Genomic DNA, 19540 nt, shown 5'->3' with positions numbered 1-19540 from the left:
GGGAAGTCATATTTTCACCAGGACAACTCACTCAATTTTATCACAGCAGCATACACAACACGCTCGAAGTGAAGAGGAAGCTACTACCAAAATGGTCAATACCCTGTAGAATCACAGAGTGACTGCGCAATTCATACCAGTTGGAAAACTTAGACAGCAGTCCTATCCCAGGAGAGTTCCATGCCAGATGATTGCACACATGTTCATTCCCAGAGAAGGGACCAAGCTGGCAGAAGAACAAAAGAGGCAAGACAAACAAGCAAAAATGAGAGCAGAGAGTATAGAGGAAGAACAACTGCAGAACAATGAAGATCTAGCTGATGAAGATGATCCAGGAGACAAAGACCACGACGACAAAACAGGGCAGGTATGATAGAGACTAGTGGAGATGAGGATGTGGTCAATGAGGACATCTCCATTTTTTGAGGGGGGCACATGAAGTAGGGGACCCCTAGGGAGGAGGGTCGCAGAGGTGCGGGGTTTGCTGGAGTTCACAGCATTTGTCAGCAGCTAGTCACAAGGCATGGATGTAGTAGCTAGTGATCATCTCTTCTGGGTTCAGGCCACCTACATGGCAAGCACCACTCCACTGGTTTGCAGTTGGCCAAATCAGCCAAGGATGCTGTGGGGGAGGTCAGGCATGGTAGGGTGGATGTTCAGGATCATACATATGGTGATGTATGGGAAAACAAAACACTAAAGGAGATATTAGTGATGACATACCACTGACAAACCAACTGATAGATGAAGTACTTACATCTGCCTCCCATTGAAGGTGCCTGATAAAGCTGGCTTTGTAGGCCACTGACCAAGGCACATGGCTTTGGTTGCAGGCAATCCAGATGGCTGCAAACTGAGAAGTGGCGTACTCTAGGACATTGGTAGCATCCTAGACAGTAAAGTTGGCAATTTCATGTGTTGATAGGGTTGAGGAATGGGACATGATGGTTGGAGCAAGGACAGGTTAGGTTTAATAAATGCAGAATTACAAGGTTATATACAATTGCCTAATCCACTGTGGCACTTACTACTACCTGAATGCAGTGGTGGCTCTATACAGACCCCTGTCACTCTGCCACCCTAGCCACCTCCTTTGTTCTTTCAAAGCTATCTTGTGCTTGCTGTGAGAGTCAGAGATAAATTCAAGCCTGGCAGGCTGCATAGCACCAATGACTGACCTTCTGGTTTGCATTGGCCTCTTGCATTTTGCCGACCCATTGTTGTGATTTGTGAATAAAAAAATTGACTGCCCATATCATTTCCTGACCAACCAGCAGCTGCTCCTCTGCCCATTGATCATGCAGTGCCAGCATTCTAAGCCAATGGACACAGTAAACTGTTGTGCAGAAAATATTAGCACTGGATAGGTACAGGTACATAGGCAATGAGCATACATTCATTCATCCAGTCATTGCTGGTGGAATCTCCTTCCACATTGATAGACCAGAACCAAGCCAATGTGCTATTCCTTTGACTGCACACATTTGGGTCTGCCACCACTGTAGTAGCCTTTAGGTCAGCCTTCTCTATTGGCCGAAACTTGGCCAATAAGTCATTGGCACTGAGGTGAATGAGCTGCTTGCAGCATTTTGAGTAGATCTGTACATTGAGGTGTAGGATCCTGTCCACCAAGTGCACCTGGGCCCATGCCCTGGTTAACTAATGTGGGAAACACAACAAGAAGATAACTGGAAAGTAGCCTTCTAAAGTTGGGTCAAATGTGCTATGCCTAGCTGCTATTCAACCCTAAAGGGTTTCTGGACTAGACTCAGTGCTCAGAGAGGATAGGAAATCATGCTAATAACTCTCAGTCTCAGACTGGTGCTGGTAGGTGGTGAAAACTATGATGATTACATAAGCACCAAAAGTGCGAACATAACACTAAGTAATATCTGCCTATACAAGCCCATAGTAAATGAAATCCCTACACCAAGCTTGTGACTTTGCCAACTGAACTGTAGTGCAGAAGAGAACAGCCTTGTCAGCCTTATCAACCCTGATAGCATGCAATGTGTCATTGGCTTGACCTTCTCTCAATGATATTTCTTGCAGCACCAGGTTGTCGATGCCCCACTCAGCACATCTTTCAATACCAATGTTGGAGGGCAGTGGAATTACCATGGTCTCAGGAGTGAACTCAACTGGCATATCATATCGGTCTCCATTGTCCAGCTGATTGGGATCATCATCAGATGACCCTGCAGAATCTAATTCTGCAGCATCCAACATCATGGTCATGAGGTCCAACTGGTCATGGTCATCTATTTCATCACCAAGAAATGTCATTGCCACCCTGACAAATTCATCTATTTGACCCTGCAGTCTGTCACAGCACCAAGCTATGGCCAATTTCTGAACATCAGTTGGCCATTTTCCCAGTTTCTTCACATCAATCAGGAGGGCAACTTGTACCTCCTCCAATGATATTCCAGATACCAGCCATGTTGTGGCCCCGTGATGGATCTCACTGGCCGGCCATCTCGCCTGACAATTTAACAGGTGCAACTCTTGTTGTTTCCTTGTCGGTGCTTTGCCCATCCATGAGCATATTGTAAATGGTTATTCTATTACCATGGACCTTTAGTCAATTGAACTTCATATATGTCCATGCTGCTGGGATTATGGAGTCGGTCGTCCTGAGCAGCAGCAGCCTCTGCTTCCCATTTGACAAGGGTATCATCATCAGCAGTCTTGCTCAATCAGTCAAATGCATATCAGCTGTCTTGGACTCCCTGCACTGCCTCCTTGAATTTTTGGCAGAGAAACTTGCCTGAATGATAGTGAGTTTGTGATATCAGTCAAATAAAAGAGCTCATCAATGTATATCATCTTCATAAAATTGCAGTCATTCATTTGAAAATCCAAACATTCCTTTTGGTTGGGGGTTGACATCCCCCTCACTGATGACAATGTGATGTGCAAGGGTGCCCACAGGGTCTCCATGATTTCACTGTCAATCCTGGCAGCACTGGTCATGAAGTTTGATGCATACCATACATAGCATTTGTCTTGATGTCCATGGACATGCCAGAGCCCAATGCCAGGGATAACCTCCATACCCCATGAAAGGTTGAGATATGGCGAGTCATCAATCTGCTGTTGGAGATGCTTGTTGTATTGACAATTTATGTCATAGAAAGTCAATGCCTGGTCCATCCCATCAGTGTTGTACCCCAGAGCTTGACATAGTGCATAATCCATGTTCATCTGTCTTTGGCCAACCAGTAAATGAGTTCATACCAGGCAAGGTAAAATATTGGTTGGCAAACCTTTCCCCCTTCTGAAAGTCCACCATTGAATGTGGGACAAAACATCCATGTCTTGTGCAAGCACACCCACCTATTCCTGTGACTTCCAGCTTGTGGTGTGAAGCATTTGCCTGGTTGACCACTGTGACAGTCAAGTTTTCCTTGGGCTTAGATTTACTTACTTTACTTACCTTTACCTGTCCCCACTTTCATTAGTTTAAGTTCGCATTTTTGCTGCTTACTTAAGCATGTATCTCTTTCACCAGTGTCAGTACCAGTCTGAATGACAGTCCTTTTTGATGATACTTTCTACTCTCTGAGCACTGAGCCAAGTCAGAATCCCATGGGCTGAACATACTGCTCTCCACTCAGCAGCTTGGCCAGCTGTTTTATGATTCTCACACCACTTAGTGGTTGTTGCAGTCAGATTGATGTACAATGTCCTGTGCCTCAGCAAGATGCATTTTGTACTGGGCATTGCCAATCATAAAGCCAAGGCCATCAGTCAATGCTACCTCATTGGTTGGATTCACTGGAAACAGATGCTCAGCCTTGAAATTGCCATCCATTACCAAGGATCTCGAATATAGCCATGCAGGATTGGCTGCATTCTTTTCTGACAAATTGACATTTACCCCAGGCTGCAGACATGGAGGACAGGAGAGTGCAAGCTCCCCTGGCTTTGGCTTTGGCTTCTCATCTTCAGCTGTCTCCACTGCCTGCCCACCCTCATCAATTCCCTATATCAGTCCTTTTGGCCATTATGAGCAATACATGGAAGGACATTCACAGCACTCACTGGAACTAGATGAGGGAACATGCTGGAAGTGATTTGCCTTAATTTGCTATAGTAGTTCATAGCCAAAGTCCCACATTCCAGGTTATCTAACAGGAAGTTGTCCAACACTGCAAATGTGAATGTTGTCTTTGGCAAAGTGAAAGATGCTGGGAAGAGGCCTGTTTCAAATAGTTGCATGTCGGGATTCAGTGCATTGGTGTACCGACAGAATCTGATCATTAAGGAGTGGAGTCCTGATGTATCCACCACTGTAGTTGTCCAGGGGTCATTGACCAAAGATACCCACTGGCCTTCAGTAAAATAGTCTCCTTCATCATCTGTGTCGTATCACTCTTCAGTCACTTCAGGGCAAGGCTTTCCCTGGTGACCAAGGTGGATTTCCAGCCCGATCTTTGTCAAGGAAGTGTCCTCAAAGAATCCCCCAGTCCATTGACTAATCCAATGAAATGGCATGTAGCTATGAACTATCCTATAGCAATGAGTGCAGAAGAGCAGCTTACCCATGCAGCTGTGACATTTGTAGACTCCATCCTTTGGGCAGACAGAGCAAGTCCAAGTAGTCCTCAGTCTTGTACTGCCACTCACATAGATAGTCATTTTGACTCTTGATACATGGTGTCAGCAAATGAGACCAGATAAATGAATGATGAGCTTACCATGGACTTGCAAAGTCTACAAGGTTCCAAGTTGATTTCTCCGAGATTGTAGTGCTCATAGTCACCCTCACTGTGAAGTCCTCTGGTGGATCCTTGCTTGGTAGGTGATTTCCTGGGTGATGAATGAACAGAAGTTGTTTTGTTATAATGTTGAGCTTTGACAAATTGTCCTGTATCTCCTTGAGAAGTTTTTTTGTGCTTCCATCTAACTAACAAGGATGTCTTTGGAGGACTCCAGGCCTTTGGCTTTGACTTGACCATGTATCAAAGATGTGCTGTTGTGGTGTGGATGAATTGTTTGAAACAATATGCTTAGACTATGGGACAGTTTAGTGCTTACATGTGACTGTCAAATGCAATGCATCCATTGTAATAGTCACTTTGATCTCATTGTATCATCAGGAGTGATACCCATAGCACAATCAATAAGTATAGGATATCTGATATGTCAAGAGCACTTTATAACCTCTTTTTTCACTTTACAGACCCACCCATGCATCTACACTGCTCAATAAGTCTTATAGCAATGGTACTCGTACTATTCAGCACAATCTAATCCTTACATGCACTTATGACATTGGGTATGTCACTCATTACTCACAAGACACATCTGCCTTTTTTTTGGATCATTCTATCTACCATATCAACAGTCTTCTCTTGTCAGGTCCTTTCCTCCAACATACCTGCTGTGACATGGCTTGGACAAAGATAAGTACAGGGGTTCAACCTTAGTTGAATGACTGAGAGACCACCACTCTGCAGTCCCATGTTGAGGATTATGAGAAGGCGAGTGGGATGGAACAATGACAGATATTCAAAGCAGCTGCCAGGGAGGCCAAGATCTTGGCTCCAAAGATGGATAAAGAGCTATTGAAGCAATGTAAAGACATAAGTGTTTAGTCTTTGACACTGAGTCATGCTGCATTACAGTCACTCTGGACAGAAATACTGACAGTGGTTCCACAATTACAAGAAAGTCCAGGCCAATTCCAAAGTACCCACCAAGCTGCAAAAGAAATAGACAGCACACTGAGTCATTGAGGAGGAGCAAAAGGCTGAGATTCTTCAGCAAATATGCAAAGAAATTCAGGAAGAGACTGGGCAGAAGCCTGTGCACAAGGAAGTACTGAGGAAGTATCAGCTGACCATGATGGCAACCATGCACCAATTGGACAGAAATGAGTTACAGGAAGCCTAGGCAAAGGCTGAGAGGTGGACAAATCAAGTGCCCAATGCTGCAGTCCAGGCCAAGATAGCAAGGAAGAAGGGCAAAAAAATGGTAAAAAACTTCACCAAAGAGATATTTACTCAGGCCAGTATGAGAGTTTTTGTTTTGGGATCCTGGAAGGATGAGAAGGGCAGGCTGCTTACATCTGGGCAAGTCATTTGACTTGGTTGGTTGGTTGGTCAGTCATTGTGCTTACTTGGTTGTGCCAGGTTTGACTTCAATGAGCAGCTCAGTAAGGGCTCCAGCTTCATGAAATGCAAGGACTGGCAGGTTGTATTACCAGCATGGAAGGATTTTATCAGTGATGCATTTGGTGAGTCTCTAGATTGTTTCAGAGGCACTTGCATTCAATATATGTCTCCAAGACCAGGACACCATGCTGCTTGGAGGCACCTGCCAGGTTCCCAAACCCTACCATGAGTTTGACCTATACTGTTCAGGTTTGCTAACATTGCCCAAGATCAATGGTTTCTTGCTCAAGACCAAGAAGGCAATGATTTGGTCATTCCTTACCATTCATTACCATAAGCCAGATGACTGACACCTGTATCATTATCTGATACTGGTTGCAACAGGACTATGTTGTGGAAAACCAAAGGTCCCAGTGTCCTGGAGTGACATCATGAAGGGACAGTTGAGATTTATCTCCAGCACATACCTACCTGAAGATACCAAGATCTTGGAGCCATCTAAAATGCACTGCACTGACACCAATGCCATCTTGGAATTTTGGTAGGACTAACAGGAAACCCAGGTCAGACAAACCTTCAAGTTTAAAGCCTGGATTGATGACAAGGGCAGAATGCTTTCTCCTGTCAGTGATGATGAATCTGATGGTGATGCTGACAATAAGAGCCCTAGGCCTAGGCCTACTAAAAAGGCATTGGTGACCATGACTACACTGTCTGTAATTCCCAAGGCACAACTGAGGTCCACCAAGTGTCCCTATGTCAGTTTGGCTGAGGATGAATCAACTAACACTGAAGTAGAGGCATTCCCACTGCAGGTCAAAAAATGCCCCCCACAACCACACAAATGCTGAAGACAGTGACCTGTTGGATGGCCAACTAATGCCAAAGAGCTCAGGTAATCATGTCAGAGGTCACAATAACCAACTGATGGTCTTCCATCACCGAAACTCTCCTACTGCAATAAAGACCAGTATGCCTGCCCCACAGATGACTGAGGGATCAGACAATAAAAGCAACAGCCACAATGCTACCAAGGCCAGTCATCAGTCAACTAAAGCCAGCCATGGTACCCACACCTTCAGCCCACATTCAACTCGTCGGGGTCTTAAACACCTTCATGCATTGCTGATAGTACAGGCACTAGCATTAAAAAGGACACAGGCTGCAAGAAATGCATCACCAGTGGTACAAGAGAGGCAACCCAAGAATACTAGGGCTGACTGAGAGGCAGTGCTGCCACCCCAAGAGTGTTTGCTGGGGAAGACCAATGTTGCCAGATTAGCCACCAGTGTTCCCTCTGATGCACTAGCAAAGGGCACCAGGAGCAATGCTGAGAACTTGTGTGTCAGATGCACTTGGCAAAAGCCCAAGAGGTATGCCAACTACATCTGATTCAGCAAACTTCTATCAGTCATTGGTTGAAAGTACACACATGGCATGTATTTACATGTTACATACAGTACACTATACTACACTATGCATATGTCAATGTCAGCTGCCCACTTTCTTCATACCTAGCTCCAATACAGTCAGTGGATCATCAATCTGCCTAAACATTTGCAGCAAGTGTTGAATCTCAGCGATATCATTGGTGGCTGTAACATATTGATTGCGCACACATTGATAATTTGACAACAAGCCCTGGTTGCCATCAGGGATCTCTGTGGCAGCTGGGCTTTCATTATCTCCTTTACAACAGTTATCAATATTATGACAGGAACAGGCAGTGAAACCATAAACTTACTTATCATGGTATCAAGCCTTGCCAGCTGGTCACTGGCTTGGCACACCAATTCCTTCCCAGCTTCAACCCTTGCCATCACTGAGCCTTCAGTTGGTGCTGAAGAGGGAGCCATTGACACCTGAGTGTCTTGACTCCTTAAGGATTCTGCATTGTTGGCTGCTGCATCACACCATCAGTACCTTGTGCAACATGTAAATGACCAACTGACCTGAGTTACCTTCATTTTCACCACCTCCATCTGATGGTGAGTCTCCCCAGCACATGTCAAAACCACCTGGACATGAGTTTAGGCAACCAACATAAATGACTGATACTTACCTTGGTATCCTGCAGCTAACATTGCTGGTTGGCCATCCCAATGCATGTCATACTGACTGGCAGCTGAGGGTGTGAAGATATGACCTGAATCAGCAGTTGTTGACTGAGGTTTATCATCCCAGCATAGATCATATGTGGCTGCAGCTGCTGCACCTTGGTATCCTGCAGCTGATATTGCTGGTCAGTCAGGTTCATCATCCTAGCATAGGTCATAGGTGGCTGCAGCCATTGCATCTACAGTGGTTTCAGGCACTGAGATGACCTTGGATGAACTGGGCTCATCCTAGCAAAGGTCATACTGACCTGGGGATGATGCTTTGGCTGGTGCATCAATCATTGGCACTGGATCAGTTTCAGTAGTCTAACACATTTCAAAAGCTAAGATAATGCAGTATTAGTAAAGCTCCATGACATAGAAATAGACAACACCATGGACTTACTTTGCCCACCATAGTGGGGTTTAGCAGATGATGAAGCAGTTAGTGTTTCCACTGATGGCACTGGCTCAGATGCAGTGCTCCAGCACATGTCAAACACTAGTATGGTCAACCATCAGTAAATGCAAAGTTCAATAACATGAGGCCATTACCTTCTTTGCCAAAATGTCTTTTGGCAATTGTATCAGCTTGTCTCTTCCTGGTTGGCATAGTTGAGGTCAATAACTTGTTGGTGTTTTTGTTGCATGAGTGCATTGGTATGGCCTTGTGACATGATGGAGTTGGCCCCAAATTCAGTGGCACCCACTGGTCCCATGTGACAAAGAAATTCCTATCAGCTTTGATGTGCTTGTCCTGTAACCATTGAGCTTTGTCAGTTGGATGTTCTTGAGAATCCATGTACTTGCAGTGGTTGTATTTGGGTGTATATATACAACAATGGACAACTAGACCACCAAGGCCACAATATGGCAAAACCCAGTGGTGTCAATTGTGGTGTCAACAGTTCATTTTGGCTACTTCCAACAGTGCTGCAACTTAGCACCCACTTTTGCATTGACTTTTTGCTAAGTCCACATTAAAGGCCACACTGAGTTGTTCCCTATATAACTTGGTCAATACTCATCCTATCATCTTCTTCTATACATCCATTACCATCACTATCAATTAATCACACAATGTCCTCACAACAAGAAGCCAACAATGCATTGTCAATTGCCAACGCATCTTTGTGCACTGTGCTTGCCTGCATCAGATGCTATGAAGCGGATGGCCAGGTAGTAGTTGACTAGGCTCATGATATAGCCTGGCTAGTGGTATGTCTTTCCTTTGTTTTATGTGTCATTTACTCATCTTGTACTAGTCTCAAGCATTACAGCAACATGGCAGGAATGCCTCGGCCATTTCACTGTTGCTGCTGTCTGTGGCTACTAAGGTTCAGGTGACCATGAACATCGGCCAGGCCATGCAATGGAACTGTGTGAGGGTTGATGATTCCCATATGGAATCACACCCCTTCTATGCGAAAATGATTGGATTTGGTAAGTCCTCCTTCTTTCAATGTACCCTTGTTGGTTAACCTCCTTATAGGTGCACCAGCACTGGCACCAGTGCCAAGCCAAGTCTCCAAGGTCCTACTACCAGCTCCCAAGGTGATGTCAGTCCCACCAATCAACTCACTTCCTGTCAAGGCTCCCAAGTCAATGACTGACAAAGGGAAGCAGCCAGTTTGGAGGACTCAGCAATCAAGAGAGGATGACTCTGATAATGAGTCCAGCAAGAAGAGGCACAAGGTGATCAAGTGCCTTTCAAAGGCCATCATCTCAGACACCAAGGAGGAGGATGCCTAGATGACTGGGCCTACCATTGTGGTCAAGGTGCATATTTGTTGCATCTTTTGATTTTCATTATGTCTCACAGCACCTTAAACATCCAAGGCAGTGGTACCTTCCACTCCAACACCCCCAAAGTCAAGGGTAAGCACATTGGTCATACCATGACCAATGTTAATACTGACTCATTCCCAGGGTGTGACCAAAGAGGTCAAACAGGTGAGATTCACCTCCTCCTGTCTATCCACACCACTCAACACCATTCAGGCCGACACCGAAGGCTGCACTAGCCAACCAATGCTGAAGGGAAAGGCAAAGGAGATAGCAGTCGATGTCACTGAGGGAGATGAGGTGAGTTTGGCTGGTTATATGTATTGCTCACTACTAACTCTCTCATAGTACGACCCACCCTGTAAGAGGTGTGTTGATGAGCCTTGTCTCGCTGCTGTCAGTCACAAGGGACAGATTATGAAGTCCTGTGCCAAGTGCTATGTCATGAAGGTGTGCTGCAACTGACTGACCTCAGTCAACAACAGCACAGTGACAACTGAGCATGTGTGGACATCATGTCCTCGGTCTAGAGCCACACCAGCCTCCACGTTGAGGGCTTGATCCAGGGCAACTTGAGCAGCCTCCCATGTGTGTCAACCAACACCCCCAGTAGAATCTAAGGATGCAATGGAGGATACAGGTTAGTTTTTGTCATTATTATTAATATGGTCATACTGATGTTCACCCCTCAGTTTTAGACGTTGAAGTTGTCTCTCATGCAGATGTCCAGATGTCTCAAAAAGCCAATGTCACTTTGGTGATGTTGAGCGAGCCCACAGTTAATGACAAGGTTAATCAGCCAGCAGCCATGGTGTTAGCCAACAACTTTCCTCTTGACCATTGGCAGGAGGACACCAATGACATCCCCATCCCATTACCACTTCCTGCAGCCAAACCCACCACCTTGGCAGCTGAATGGACCATCCATGATTGTATGGTTGTCCTGGCAGCTAGAGTCACTGCCATGGAAATGGCCAACCACAACACCCTTGCCAGGGTGGATGCCATGGAGCAGGAATTCAATGCCTGCATCTCCTCTATGCAGGCCAAGTTTTCTGCCATGCAGCTTAGCTTCAATGGCACAGTGGATACAGTACAAGGTCTGGCCAACATGGTGAAGAAACTGTGGCAGGAATGCACAGTCCTTAATCCATCATTTCCACCACCAATGATGGGCCCAACTAGTGGTTCCTCAGCCACAGCAATGGGTGTGAGGTACTTGACTGGTGTGTTTGGCCCTTCAGTTACTCCCACTGCTAATTCAGTCAGCATTGGTCAACCCTCAGCATCTCACCCATTTAGTCGCCCTGATGTGTAAGGAAGCACATTTACCAGTGGGCAAGCATTGCCTGAGTCAGTACAGGCTGGTACTTCATCTGCTCCCACTGTCTAATCTCATTTTAGTGTACCATTGCCTGCTTCTGTGACTCCCTCCCTCCCTTGATACCAAATATACCCTTATGTAGCACAGTTAGTTAGATACTGTTGACTACATACATTGAATGAAATTGATTTGGACTGGATTGCATGTGCATTGATTGTGTGATTCTAAGTATCAATAGCACATTGGTAATAGATTGTATTTGACTGACCTATTGACCAACTATGTTGTCTATCATTATGCAAGTATATGTTGTATGATACATCATATTTGACCAGACATATTTTGACCAATCAACCAATTACTATGATGAGGCCAGTACATTTTGTAAGCCATTCAATTAACACCAACTGTGTCTCTCATACATCACATATGACCAACTACCTCATACTTGACCAAGGTAGTCCTGGTAAGTATATTTTGTACAAGTTATTCAGGGGACATTGACCCACTGTTCACCATACATCATATTTGACTGGCCAATTGACCAAGTACCCAAGTCTATCACAGGCAAAGTATATTTTGTAAGACCAATCCATTAACCAAGCAGTGTCCATGATACATCTGTATGGTTAGAATGTTGGCCCATCTGTATATATCAGTACCACTTCCCACTCAGCCAACCTGTTTGTATCAGGCACATGAACACATCAGTAATGGATTGTATTTGACCAACTATGTATTTGACCAACCTCTTAACTGACTACCCCATCTATCATCACACAAATATATTTGTAAGCTAATCTATGAACACTGACCCAGTGTCCATCATAGTTTTATTTGATCGGTCATGTTTTGACCAACTGACCAATTAACCAATCACCTATTAACCCAATGTCAATCATACATCATATTTGACTGACCTATTGACTGACTACCCCATCTATCATTGGGCAAGTATATTTTGTAAGCCATGAACACCGATCAATTGACCAAAGAGTGTCCTTGATACATCTATGTGCTTAGAATATTGGCCCATCTGTATATATCAGTACCACTGCTCATTCAGCCGACCTGTTTGTATCAGGCACATGTTTCACACATTACCCATCATACACCACTTACCAATATCAATAGAAAGTGTACACTTATCTACTATACCACATACTATGGGCCCACTGTTGGTATCACATACACACTTGACATAGGCCCACTTGTTGGTATCAGATATATGCTTGTGATGGGCCCACCTGTTCATATCAGGTACATATTTCATATACTACCTACCACACAATACCTACCAAAGGCAATAGGAAAGTGTACACTTATCTAATATACCACATACTATGGGCCCACCTGTATTTAACACAACAATACATTGATGGGCCCACATTGGCTATATGTATTATACAAGGGTAAAGTGACTGCAGTATGTGAGACTTCATCTCCAGCATGACTAACAGTGAAACCCTCCTTGCCAGGAGGAGGTAGCATAGTATCTATATCCATGTTGTAGGCTGAAAAGTCGAAAGTATCAGATGGTGTGGCTGACAAGGAGCCTGGTCTGGTCTGCTTGTTCTCAACATTCAGTAGGTGCTCATGGTCCCTCAAAGAAAGCTCTGGAAGATTATCAGCACAAACACAATTAGAGGAAAGGAACATGCATACTCTTGAGGAGCAAGGCACAAAGTTCATGTGCATTCTCTTGCCATTGATGCAAGGCTCCAAGACAGACTGTATTCAGTTTTGTGCCAACATGGACAACACACTTGCTCAAGACACCACCCAGAGAATGGTGGGTGCACATGAGGAGACAGATTCAATGAAGATATTGTAGATGTAGTGAGGGTCAATGATAAGAAGGGGGTCAGCAAGGTTTCCCATGTACCATGTTGATTCATTGCTTGATTATGCATGGTTAGATGTCAGTATTGTCTGTGTTCTAAGATATACTTGTACATACCGTATAGTAATAGAGGCAGAAAAAATTGGTGGAAATGTCACAATGTAGGAGCTCGCTGTTGCAGATAATGAGCACAAGGGCAGCAGCATTGTGCTGCTTATGTGAGGTGATGACATTACCCAATTAAGCAACTGAGTAAACAAACCCATGGTGTGCCACCACTGGTGCTCTACTACTAGAGCACAATGTACAAGGTAGAAGCTTATAGAACCTGCTGGTGTGCACCGCCAGTGCTCCATAGGAATGCCTAAAGGCTTAATTAAGCAGTTCTTCAACAACCATGAGGCCACTTTACTAACTAGGATATGTGGGAATAATAGGTGACTACAAGTATATGATTATCAATACTACACTATGCTTGTGGCACTAGTAGTACTGGTACATTTGAGACTCTGTGAGTTTTTACAGGCCATAATACATATTGAAATCTGTGGGTGGATTTGGACTGTGTACTGTGAACCTGTGCAAACTGTGAGGCTCTGTGACTTGCTGTCGCAAGACCCCAAGTTTGTGACATCTGTGGGAAAATTGGGATTTACTGATGCACACATCTCAGGCCAAAAAGCTATCAGCCATCTGGGTTTCATGCTTTGCAGACACTTCATCATCTGTGTGCCCAGTAGCAGAATTCAGCAGACGTGTAGAATCAGCTGTCTGGGAAATTTATACTGTATTCAGTATCAGGCATCAAGGGCTGGGTTGGTTGCTAGACATTCTGGATAATTCAGCTTGCCCCTTGGTGCAAGTGTGGGCAGGCATTTCACTGACTTCCAGTAGTGATGTGGATTTGTCCATAGACCTCATTTAAATATACTTCAATACAGCATAACTTAAATAAATACTATGACAGATCCTCAACCAAATAGCTTCACCATGTAGAACACTCAGAAAACATTTCCCTACAAAACACTGCTAGTTGGTACATGTACATGCTCCTGGAAGACAATTGAAACCATGCTGGTTTCTGGGTCGGATCCAGTCACGAGTTGAGCACAGATTTCTCGAACGCTAAGGATGAGGCATGGTCCCAGCACAAACATCTGCATGACCAATAAAATCTGACAAGCACCATAGAGTGTTAGGACTGGGGATATCATGAGAATATCAGTGTTTTTCGAACACTATCCTGCTCACCCCAATCATATACCACCACAACACCAGTGGCAACTGTGAAATTGCAGGTCAATGTTAGATCAAGACATCTTGATGCAACAAACCTATCCAATAGCTTATACAAATATTCAAATTGATTCTCAGCCACCAGCTGGGATCATTTGAGACTACGGTCATATTTGAGAGATGGGTGTGAGCGAGTGGGGATGTTGAGGGTTATAATGATCTAGTGTTCGTGCTAGATATACCACCGTTCAGCGCTTGTGTCGCCGAAATCAGCATGATGGTGATGAATATTTATACCTGCCTCAAGGCCCTTGAAATTGGTTGAAGTAAGTGTTGCGGTGCAAAATCAAGCAAAAGTGGAAGTCTTCAATTAATGAATCAAAGTAGACTTTGATTCGGTTTCTGGTACCCTGTTATCATTTGAAGCTTACTCGGTTCCTTCGAATAACATCAAACCCTATATACCTATTGTGATAAAACACTAAGGTTACCTTCGTGAATCTCATGCTCGAATAAGCCCAAAGTCATAGCATAGTCTGCTACCTCGTCATTTTGCTGGAAGGCTGCACCAAAAGCATCCATCATTGTAGCGGGTATTTTTGTTCCTCCAAAAACCAGGCTGTGTAGATCATTGTACACTGTTGTGAAACCTTCAGACTTGATATTGAATGTTGTGGGCCCATCATGATACATCCATGAATAGCTCGAGAAGGCTGCAAGAAGCACGGAAATGAAAGTGCATGTGGTACCAGTCTGGTTTGAAATTGTTCGAAGGAATGTTACCTTGAACGTTTCATTTTGATTTGCAAACCAGTTCTACTTCAGCTGCCCTTGTTTGGACTGTGTACGCTACAATTTGAATATATACTCCGGAATTGAACACTCTTGAACACTTCTTGTCCAACCCATTTCCTCCATAATTAAAAGACTTCCCACCATAGATACGATCACTCTCTGTTCACCTGTTCCACAAGCTATTTACCCCATTCATGCCCCTCCACGCGGTACGTTGTCAACGTTCCCATCTTCCAATATATCCTGAACGTTCTCTAATCGGTCCTGGCCTGCATCAGATTCAAATCCACCCTCGGGAATCATTTCGTAAACATTCACTTACTATCATCGCCATCGCACTAGGGCTCCGTGAAAAACTACTGAGTTTTTGACGTTGAAGTTTTTGACAGGTTTTTAACGTGTTTTTAACGAGTCAATAACTTGGGGTTGATATTGGGGTGTCAAAAACTAATATATATATGTATATGATCCCGGGAACATAGCCTATCGAATTCTCCATCTGAACATCCGAAATCACCGAAAATTTGTTAAGATATGACCGACGATCTGTCAACTACTGTCCAATTGAGCGTTCAGCTCAATGATTGCAACAAAAATTTACCTTGATGAGCTTCTTCGAGGACATTGGGCACAACAACACACAGTTGAGCCACCTCCGAATGGCACTCGCACAACTTCCACATAGTATCCCCCTCGGAAACTCCAAATATAATTTTGAGCACTATGCTCCAGGTCCGGAGAGGGTCGAACTCTATGGCAGTACCGAAGCCGCACTGAATAATGTGCTCGAGGTCACGTTTGCACCCAGGGGCCGGAAGGATGAGTTGGCACCGTGTCCGTTCGAGTTTCAAGAGCGTGGGCCAGGTCTTGTTGCAGTTGTTGATGTCCTAACGGCTGCCCTCAATGAGTTTCCCGATTCCGCGCTGCTTCGAAAATGGGTTCATGATCTAGGACCCAGAGATTGAGCGTGATCCAATGTACAGGTCTTGTGATACGAGAGTACTTGTGGGTAGCGAGGATGCTCATCTTGATGCTCCTCGATTGTTGGACTTACTATCAGAGAAGCTGGTGGGAGGGGCAAGTAGGACACCTCAACTACAGGATAGCACAGTTCCAACGCCTCCGGGAGGGCCTGTACTACAGTGGGCATTTGCATTACCATAGCAAAAAAATGTCAAAATGACCTGAAAAAAACGCATTTTTTGAGTGTGTCAAAAACTGATCAAAAACCCCTCGAGGGTGGGGGTGAGTTAAAAACTCGTTGTTAACTCCGTGGGTAGTTTTTCACGGAGCCCTACATCACACCCACTCTCTGCCCATTTGCACGCAAAACGCGCTTACTTGGGACAACGGTCCCATAGTGCCGTCTTCACTACTGCACTTTGCATCTACGTGCCATTTCTTTTTGCATCAACACAAGGTGAACATCTTCCGTCTAGGATATGCTCTGATTCCCCGCGACCCACTGGCAGCACCTCACTCCATTCATACAGGCAGCCCAAACGGGTAATATGGTGATGACCACGAAGCAGACATTGCCTTATCAGCCATCTCGGCTTCCACCGTGTGACTGGCATTACGAATCATTGCCATTAATTCAATACTACTCCTCTCTCGGTCCTCGCACCCCGTCCGTCATTCCCCTCACACTTCATTCGTTTTCACAGTCGTAATTTCCCCATTGCCCAAGTCAAGTCCGCATGGCAGGTGTCACGGTAGTTGTGTCCTGCGAACCAGAGCCGCTGTGTTATCAGAAATCTGGACTTCTACCCATCACGGTCACTTCCCTCCTTCCTTCATTATGCTCAGGGAAATGACAGATCTTGAACGGATTTGATGATTGTGAAATCCTTAGGACCATCAGCTGTCTGAGCTCATACACTAGTTTTATTTTACTGATTCACAAAACTTTCGCATCATGTTCCACATGTCTGGATTTCATACTTTTTCTATGCTCAGATAACTGGTGCCTTGACCATATTTTGTCAGGCGTGCCTTACTCCCCGCTCAGCACATCACATCACCTCACTGTGCACTTTCTTGATAGAGGTAAATACTCGAGCCGTAAGTTTTTTGAAACCATCATACACCATATCATTGAATTATACTTGAATACAAACGACTGTCATCGTCAACGTGACTATCTGACAGTGGCCAGCGATCGGTTGGTTCTATCAGATGATCGATGCCAAATAAGTAGACTGGTGGTCTCTAGAACATCCACACCCTGTTTCTACCCTTCACACACAATCCGACAGTCCTTCTCTGCACCCCAGATGGATGATGAATGTGGCCAGGTGTTCTCACTGATTTCATGTATTATCAGCCATCCGGGGTTTCACAACTTCCTCTCACTTCATCTTTTGCTTCACTCAGGCTTATGATAGAACCAGTGCGATTTGATCAAAGTACGTATTTCAGAATATCGTAGTCGGTGCCTTACTGATACTTTTCCAGGTGCATTTAATGCCTTCCGACTTGAGGCCCTGGTTTTCTTTTCCACTACCTATTCAGCATTTCTATCTTCTTACCGTGCGCATTCATGCATGACAGGACAGAGGCATATACTCACCTCGTAAGTCTCTGTTTTAAACTATCATGCTCGATATTGTTGAATCATGCTTGAACAGACGTCAATCTGCAATATCGCGCCAGTAGCACCCGCAACGAGAGTGAACCTGGATATCTGATGACCTGATGTGACGCTCAGATAGTTGCGGAGGACAATGACGACCGGCTTTCACCCTTTGAGCATGACTCAGTACTACTTTCTTGCTGCTGGATGATGATATGGGGGTGCATGTGCGTCTGGCCCGTTCTGCTCTTATGAATGACTCAGTCATTCGGCAGAAAGGACGCAAACCCGACACATTCTGCAGCCGCATGCACACAATGCCGCGATGGCACACCTCCAATAATGCAGGTATGAATGAAATTTCAGAACTTGAGACCTACTAAATTGACGTTCCCATCTTTAATTCCCTACTTCCCGCTCAGCACACCTCATCTTCTTGCCATGCTCATTCGTGATAGAGGCATACAATCGAGCCATGAGTCCACGTGATTCATTCATTTTCCTTCTACATGGCTCAGATAGATGAAAACTTATCTCAGACCAATAAGCTATCAGCCATCTGGGTTTCATGCTTCGCAGACACATCATCATGCATCTGTGTGCTCAGACAGCGGAACTCGGCAAACGTGTAGAATCAGTTTTCTGGTCAATTTATACTGATTCTCGTTGTATTTCAGTATCGGGCATCAAGGACTGGGTTGGTTGCTAGACGTTCCGAATAATACCAGCTTGCCAATTGGGACAAGGGTGGGTGGGCAGCGTACTGACTTCCAGTAGTGATACAACAAGAAATCTACATAAACCTCGTCTTAAATATACTTTGAACCAGCACAGCTAAAATAAATATTACAACGGATCTTCGACCAAATATCTCCTCCATGCCAAACACTCAGTAAGCATTATCCTACATAGTACTGCTAATTGATACATTTACACGCTCCTCAAAAACAATCGATATCATGCTAGTTTCTGTGTCGGATTTGGCCATGAGTTTAGTGTGAAATTCTCGAATGCTAAGGATGAGGCATGGTCCCAGCACAAACATCTGCATAACCAAGAAAATCTGACAAGTACGACCGAGTATCTGAACTTCCATAGAATATGAACCCTATATAAATGATGAGCAGTGGTTACAAGCAGATATTAGCGACAGGGCAGCGCACCGTGGCGAACTCTGCATAGGCAAGCTCAAGACAAGAGACGCAAACAAAGCTAACACATGCAGAACTTGAGAAAAAGCTAACCATAATGACATTACGAGCCCACCTTGCAAAATAAAGCACGTGAGATTTTATCAGCACGCTGAAACAGTCCCCGATAGTCAATCCTGTCGATGAGCTGAGTCTTCGCAAGTCACGAAAGTGTTTGACAGCAACCCAGACTGAAAGACACAGTGCGAGGACTTCCCAAACAGTGCTGAGCATCCAAATCATTACAATCAGAAGCCAGTCACCCCTTCCACATTCATAATTGCACATATACGTGCCAGAGAGTATCACCTCCTCTGGTGTTCGTTTAATGAGCTGTGTTCTTCAAGTCAAAAGGTGAAGCTTACCTGCTCCAATGTGCGTAAGTCCTATTATTGTGATTACTCCGCAGGCGATGATTACAGCCAATAATATAATAACAAGGAAGATGAGCATGATTCTAGATCTCTGATACACGGCATGCAACCGAGCAATCATGATAACTTGCATCATATTTCAGTCGAGTCAATATCAATGAAGTAGCACAGCTCACCATCCAGCATGGCAAAGAGGACCA

The 19540-nt window shown here is 44.6% G+C and overlaps 8 protein-coding genes across 8 annotated transcripts; 2 read left to right on the top strand and 6 right to left on the bottom strand.

Moving 5' to 3' along the window:
* Positions 1–1353: 1353 nt before the first annotated feature.
* Positions 1354–2538, bottom strand: BJ212DRAFT_1265402 (uncharacterized protein; the record flags this gene model as incomplete). The annotated part of the gene is made up of 2 exons (XM_041330484.1): positions 1354–1651; positions 1931–2538. 2 exons carry the CDS (start codon positions 2536–2538, stop codon positions 1354–1356), a joined length of 906 nt encoding a protein of 301 aa, XP_041195999.1.
* A 378-nt stretch (positions 2539–2916) lies between these two features.
* Positions 2917–3135, bottom strand: BJ212DRAFT_1207538 (uncharacterized protein; the record flags this gene model as incomplete). The annotated part of the gene is made up of 1 exon (XM_041329175.1): positions 2917–3135. A coding segment is annotated over one exon (219 nt), but the record flags the coding sequence as incomplete, so codon positions are not given.
* Positions 3136–3265: 130 nt separating this feature from the next.
* BJ212DRAFT_1247948 (uncharacterized protein) lies at positions 3266–4299 on the bottom strand (the record flags this gene model as incomplete). Its single annotated transcript, XM_041329682.1, has 3 exons — positions 3266–3415; positions 3686–3988; positions 4033–4299. Coding segments are annotated over 3 exons (720 nt in total), but the record flags the coding sequence as incomplete, so codon positions are not given.
* A 75-nt stretch (positions 4300–4374) lies between these two features.
* On the bottom strand, positions 4375–4644 carry BJ212DRAFT_1265592 (uncharacterized protein; the record flags this gene model as incomplete). The annotated part of the gene is made up of 1 exon (XM_041330500.1): positions 4375–4644. One exon carries the CDS (start codon positions 4642–4644, stop codon positions 4375–4377), a length of 270 nt encoding a protein of 89 aa, XP_041195996.1.
* A 1796-nt stretch (positions 4645–6440) lies between these two features.
* Positions 6441–8831, bottom strand: BJ212DRAFT_1297409 (uncharacterized protein; the record flags this gene model as incomplete). The annotated part of the gene is made up of 14 exons (XM_041332594.1): positions 6441–6540; positions 6594–6669; positions 6697–6743; positions 6779–6876; positions 6911–6983; positions 7344–7452; positions 7637–7717; positions 7742–7810; positions 7867–8025; positions 8075–8140; positions 8185–8352; positions 8488–8526; positions 8625–8720; positions 8774–8831. The coding sequence occupies 14 exons, from the start codon at positions 8829–8831 to the stop codon at positions 6441–6443; spliced, it is 1239 nt and encodes a 412-aa protein (XP_041195995.1).
* Positions 8832–9298: 467 nt separating this feature from the next.
* BJ212DRAFT_1297408 (uncharacterized protein) lies at positions 9299–11321 on the top strand (the record flags this gene model as incomplete). Its single annotated transcript, XM_041332593.1, has 10 exons — positions 9299–9397; positions 9484–9661; positions 9711–9913; positions 10058–10096; positions 10148–10171; positions 10220–10303; positions 10352–10371; positions 10405–10453; positions 10625–10643; positions 10696–11321. The coding sequence occupies 10 exons, from the start codon at positions 9299–9301 to the stop codon at positions 11319–11321; spliced, it is 1341 nt and encodes a 446-aa protein (XP_041195994.1).
* A 2518-nt stretch (positions 11322–13839) lies between these two features.
* Positions 13840–15099, bottom strand: BJ212DRAFT_1297407 (uncharacterized protein; the record flags this gene model as incomplete). The annotated part of the gene is made up of 8 exons (XM_041332592.1): positions 13840–13895; positions 14056–14086; positions 14217–14371; positions 14422–14454; positions 14505–14567; positions 14704–14716; positions 14838–14863; positions 14898–15099. The coding sequence occupies 8 exons, from the start codon at positions 15097–15099 to the stop codon at positions 13840–13842; spliced, it is 579 nt and encodes a 192-aa protein (XP_041195993.1).
* A 743-nt stretch (positions 15100–15842) lies between these two features.
* BJ212DRAFT_1204424 (uncharacterized protein) lies at positions 15843–16010 on the top strand (the record flags this gene model as incomplete). Its single annotated transcript, XM_041329131.1, has 1 exon — positions 15843–16010. A coding segment is annotated over one exon (168 nt), but the record flags the coding sequence as incomplete, so codon positions are not given.
* Positions 16011–19540: the final 3530 nt, after the last annotated feature.

The sequence above is a fragment of the Suillus subaureus genome (assembly GCF_016647635.1).
Source record: "Suillus subaureus strain MN1 chromosome Unknown BJ212scaffold_7, whole genome shotgun sequence".
NCBI lineage: Eukaryota > Fungi > Basidiomycota > Agaricomycetes > Boletales > Suillaceae > Suillus > Suillus subaureus.
Note: the sequence above shows the minus strand (reverse complement) of the source record. Positions and strands in the feature narration are given on the sequence as shown.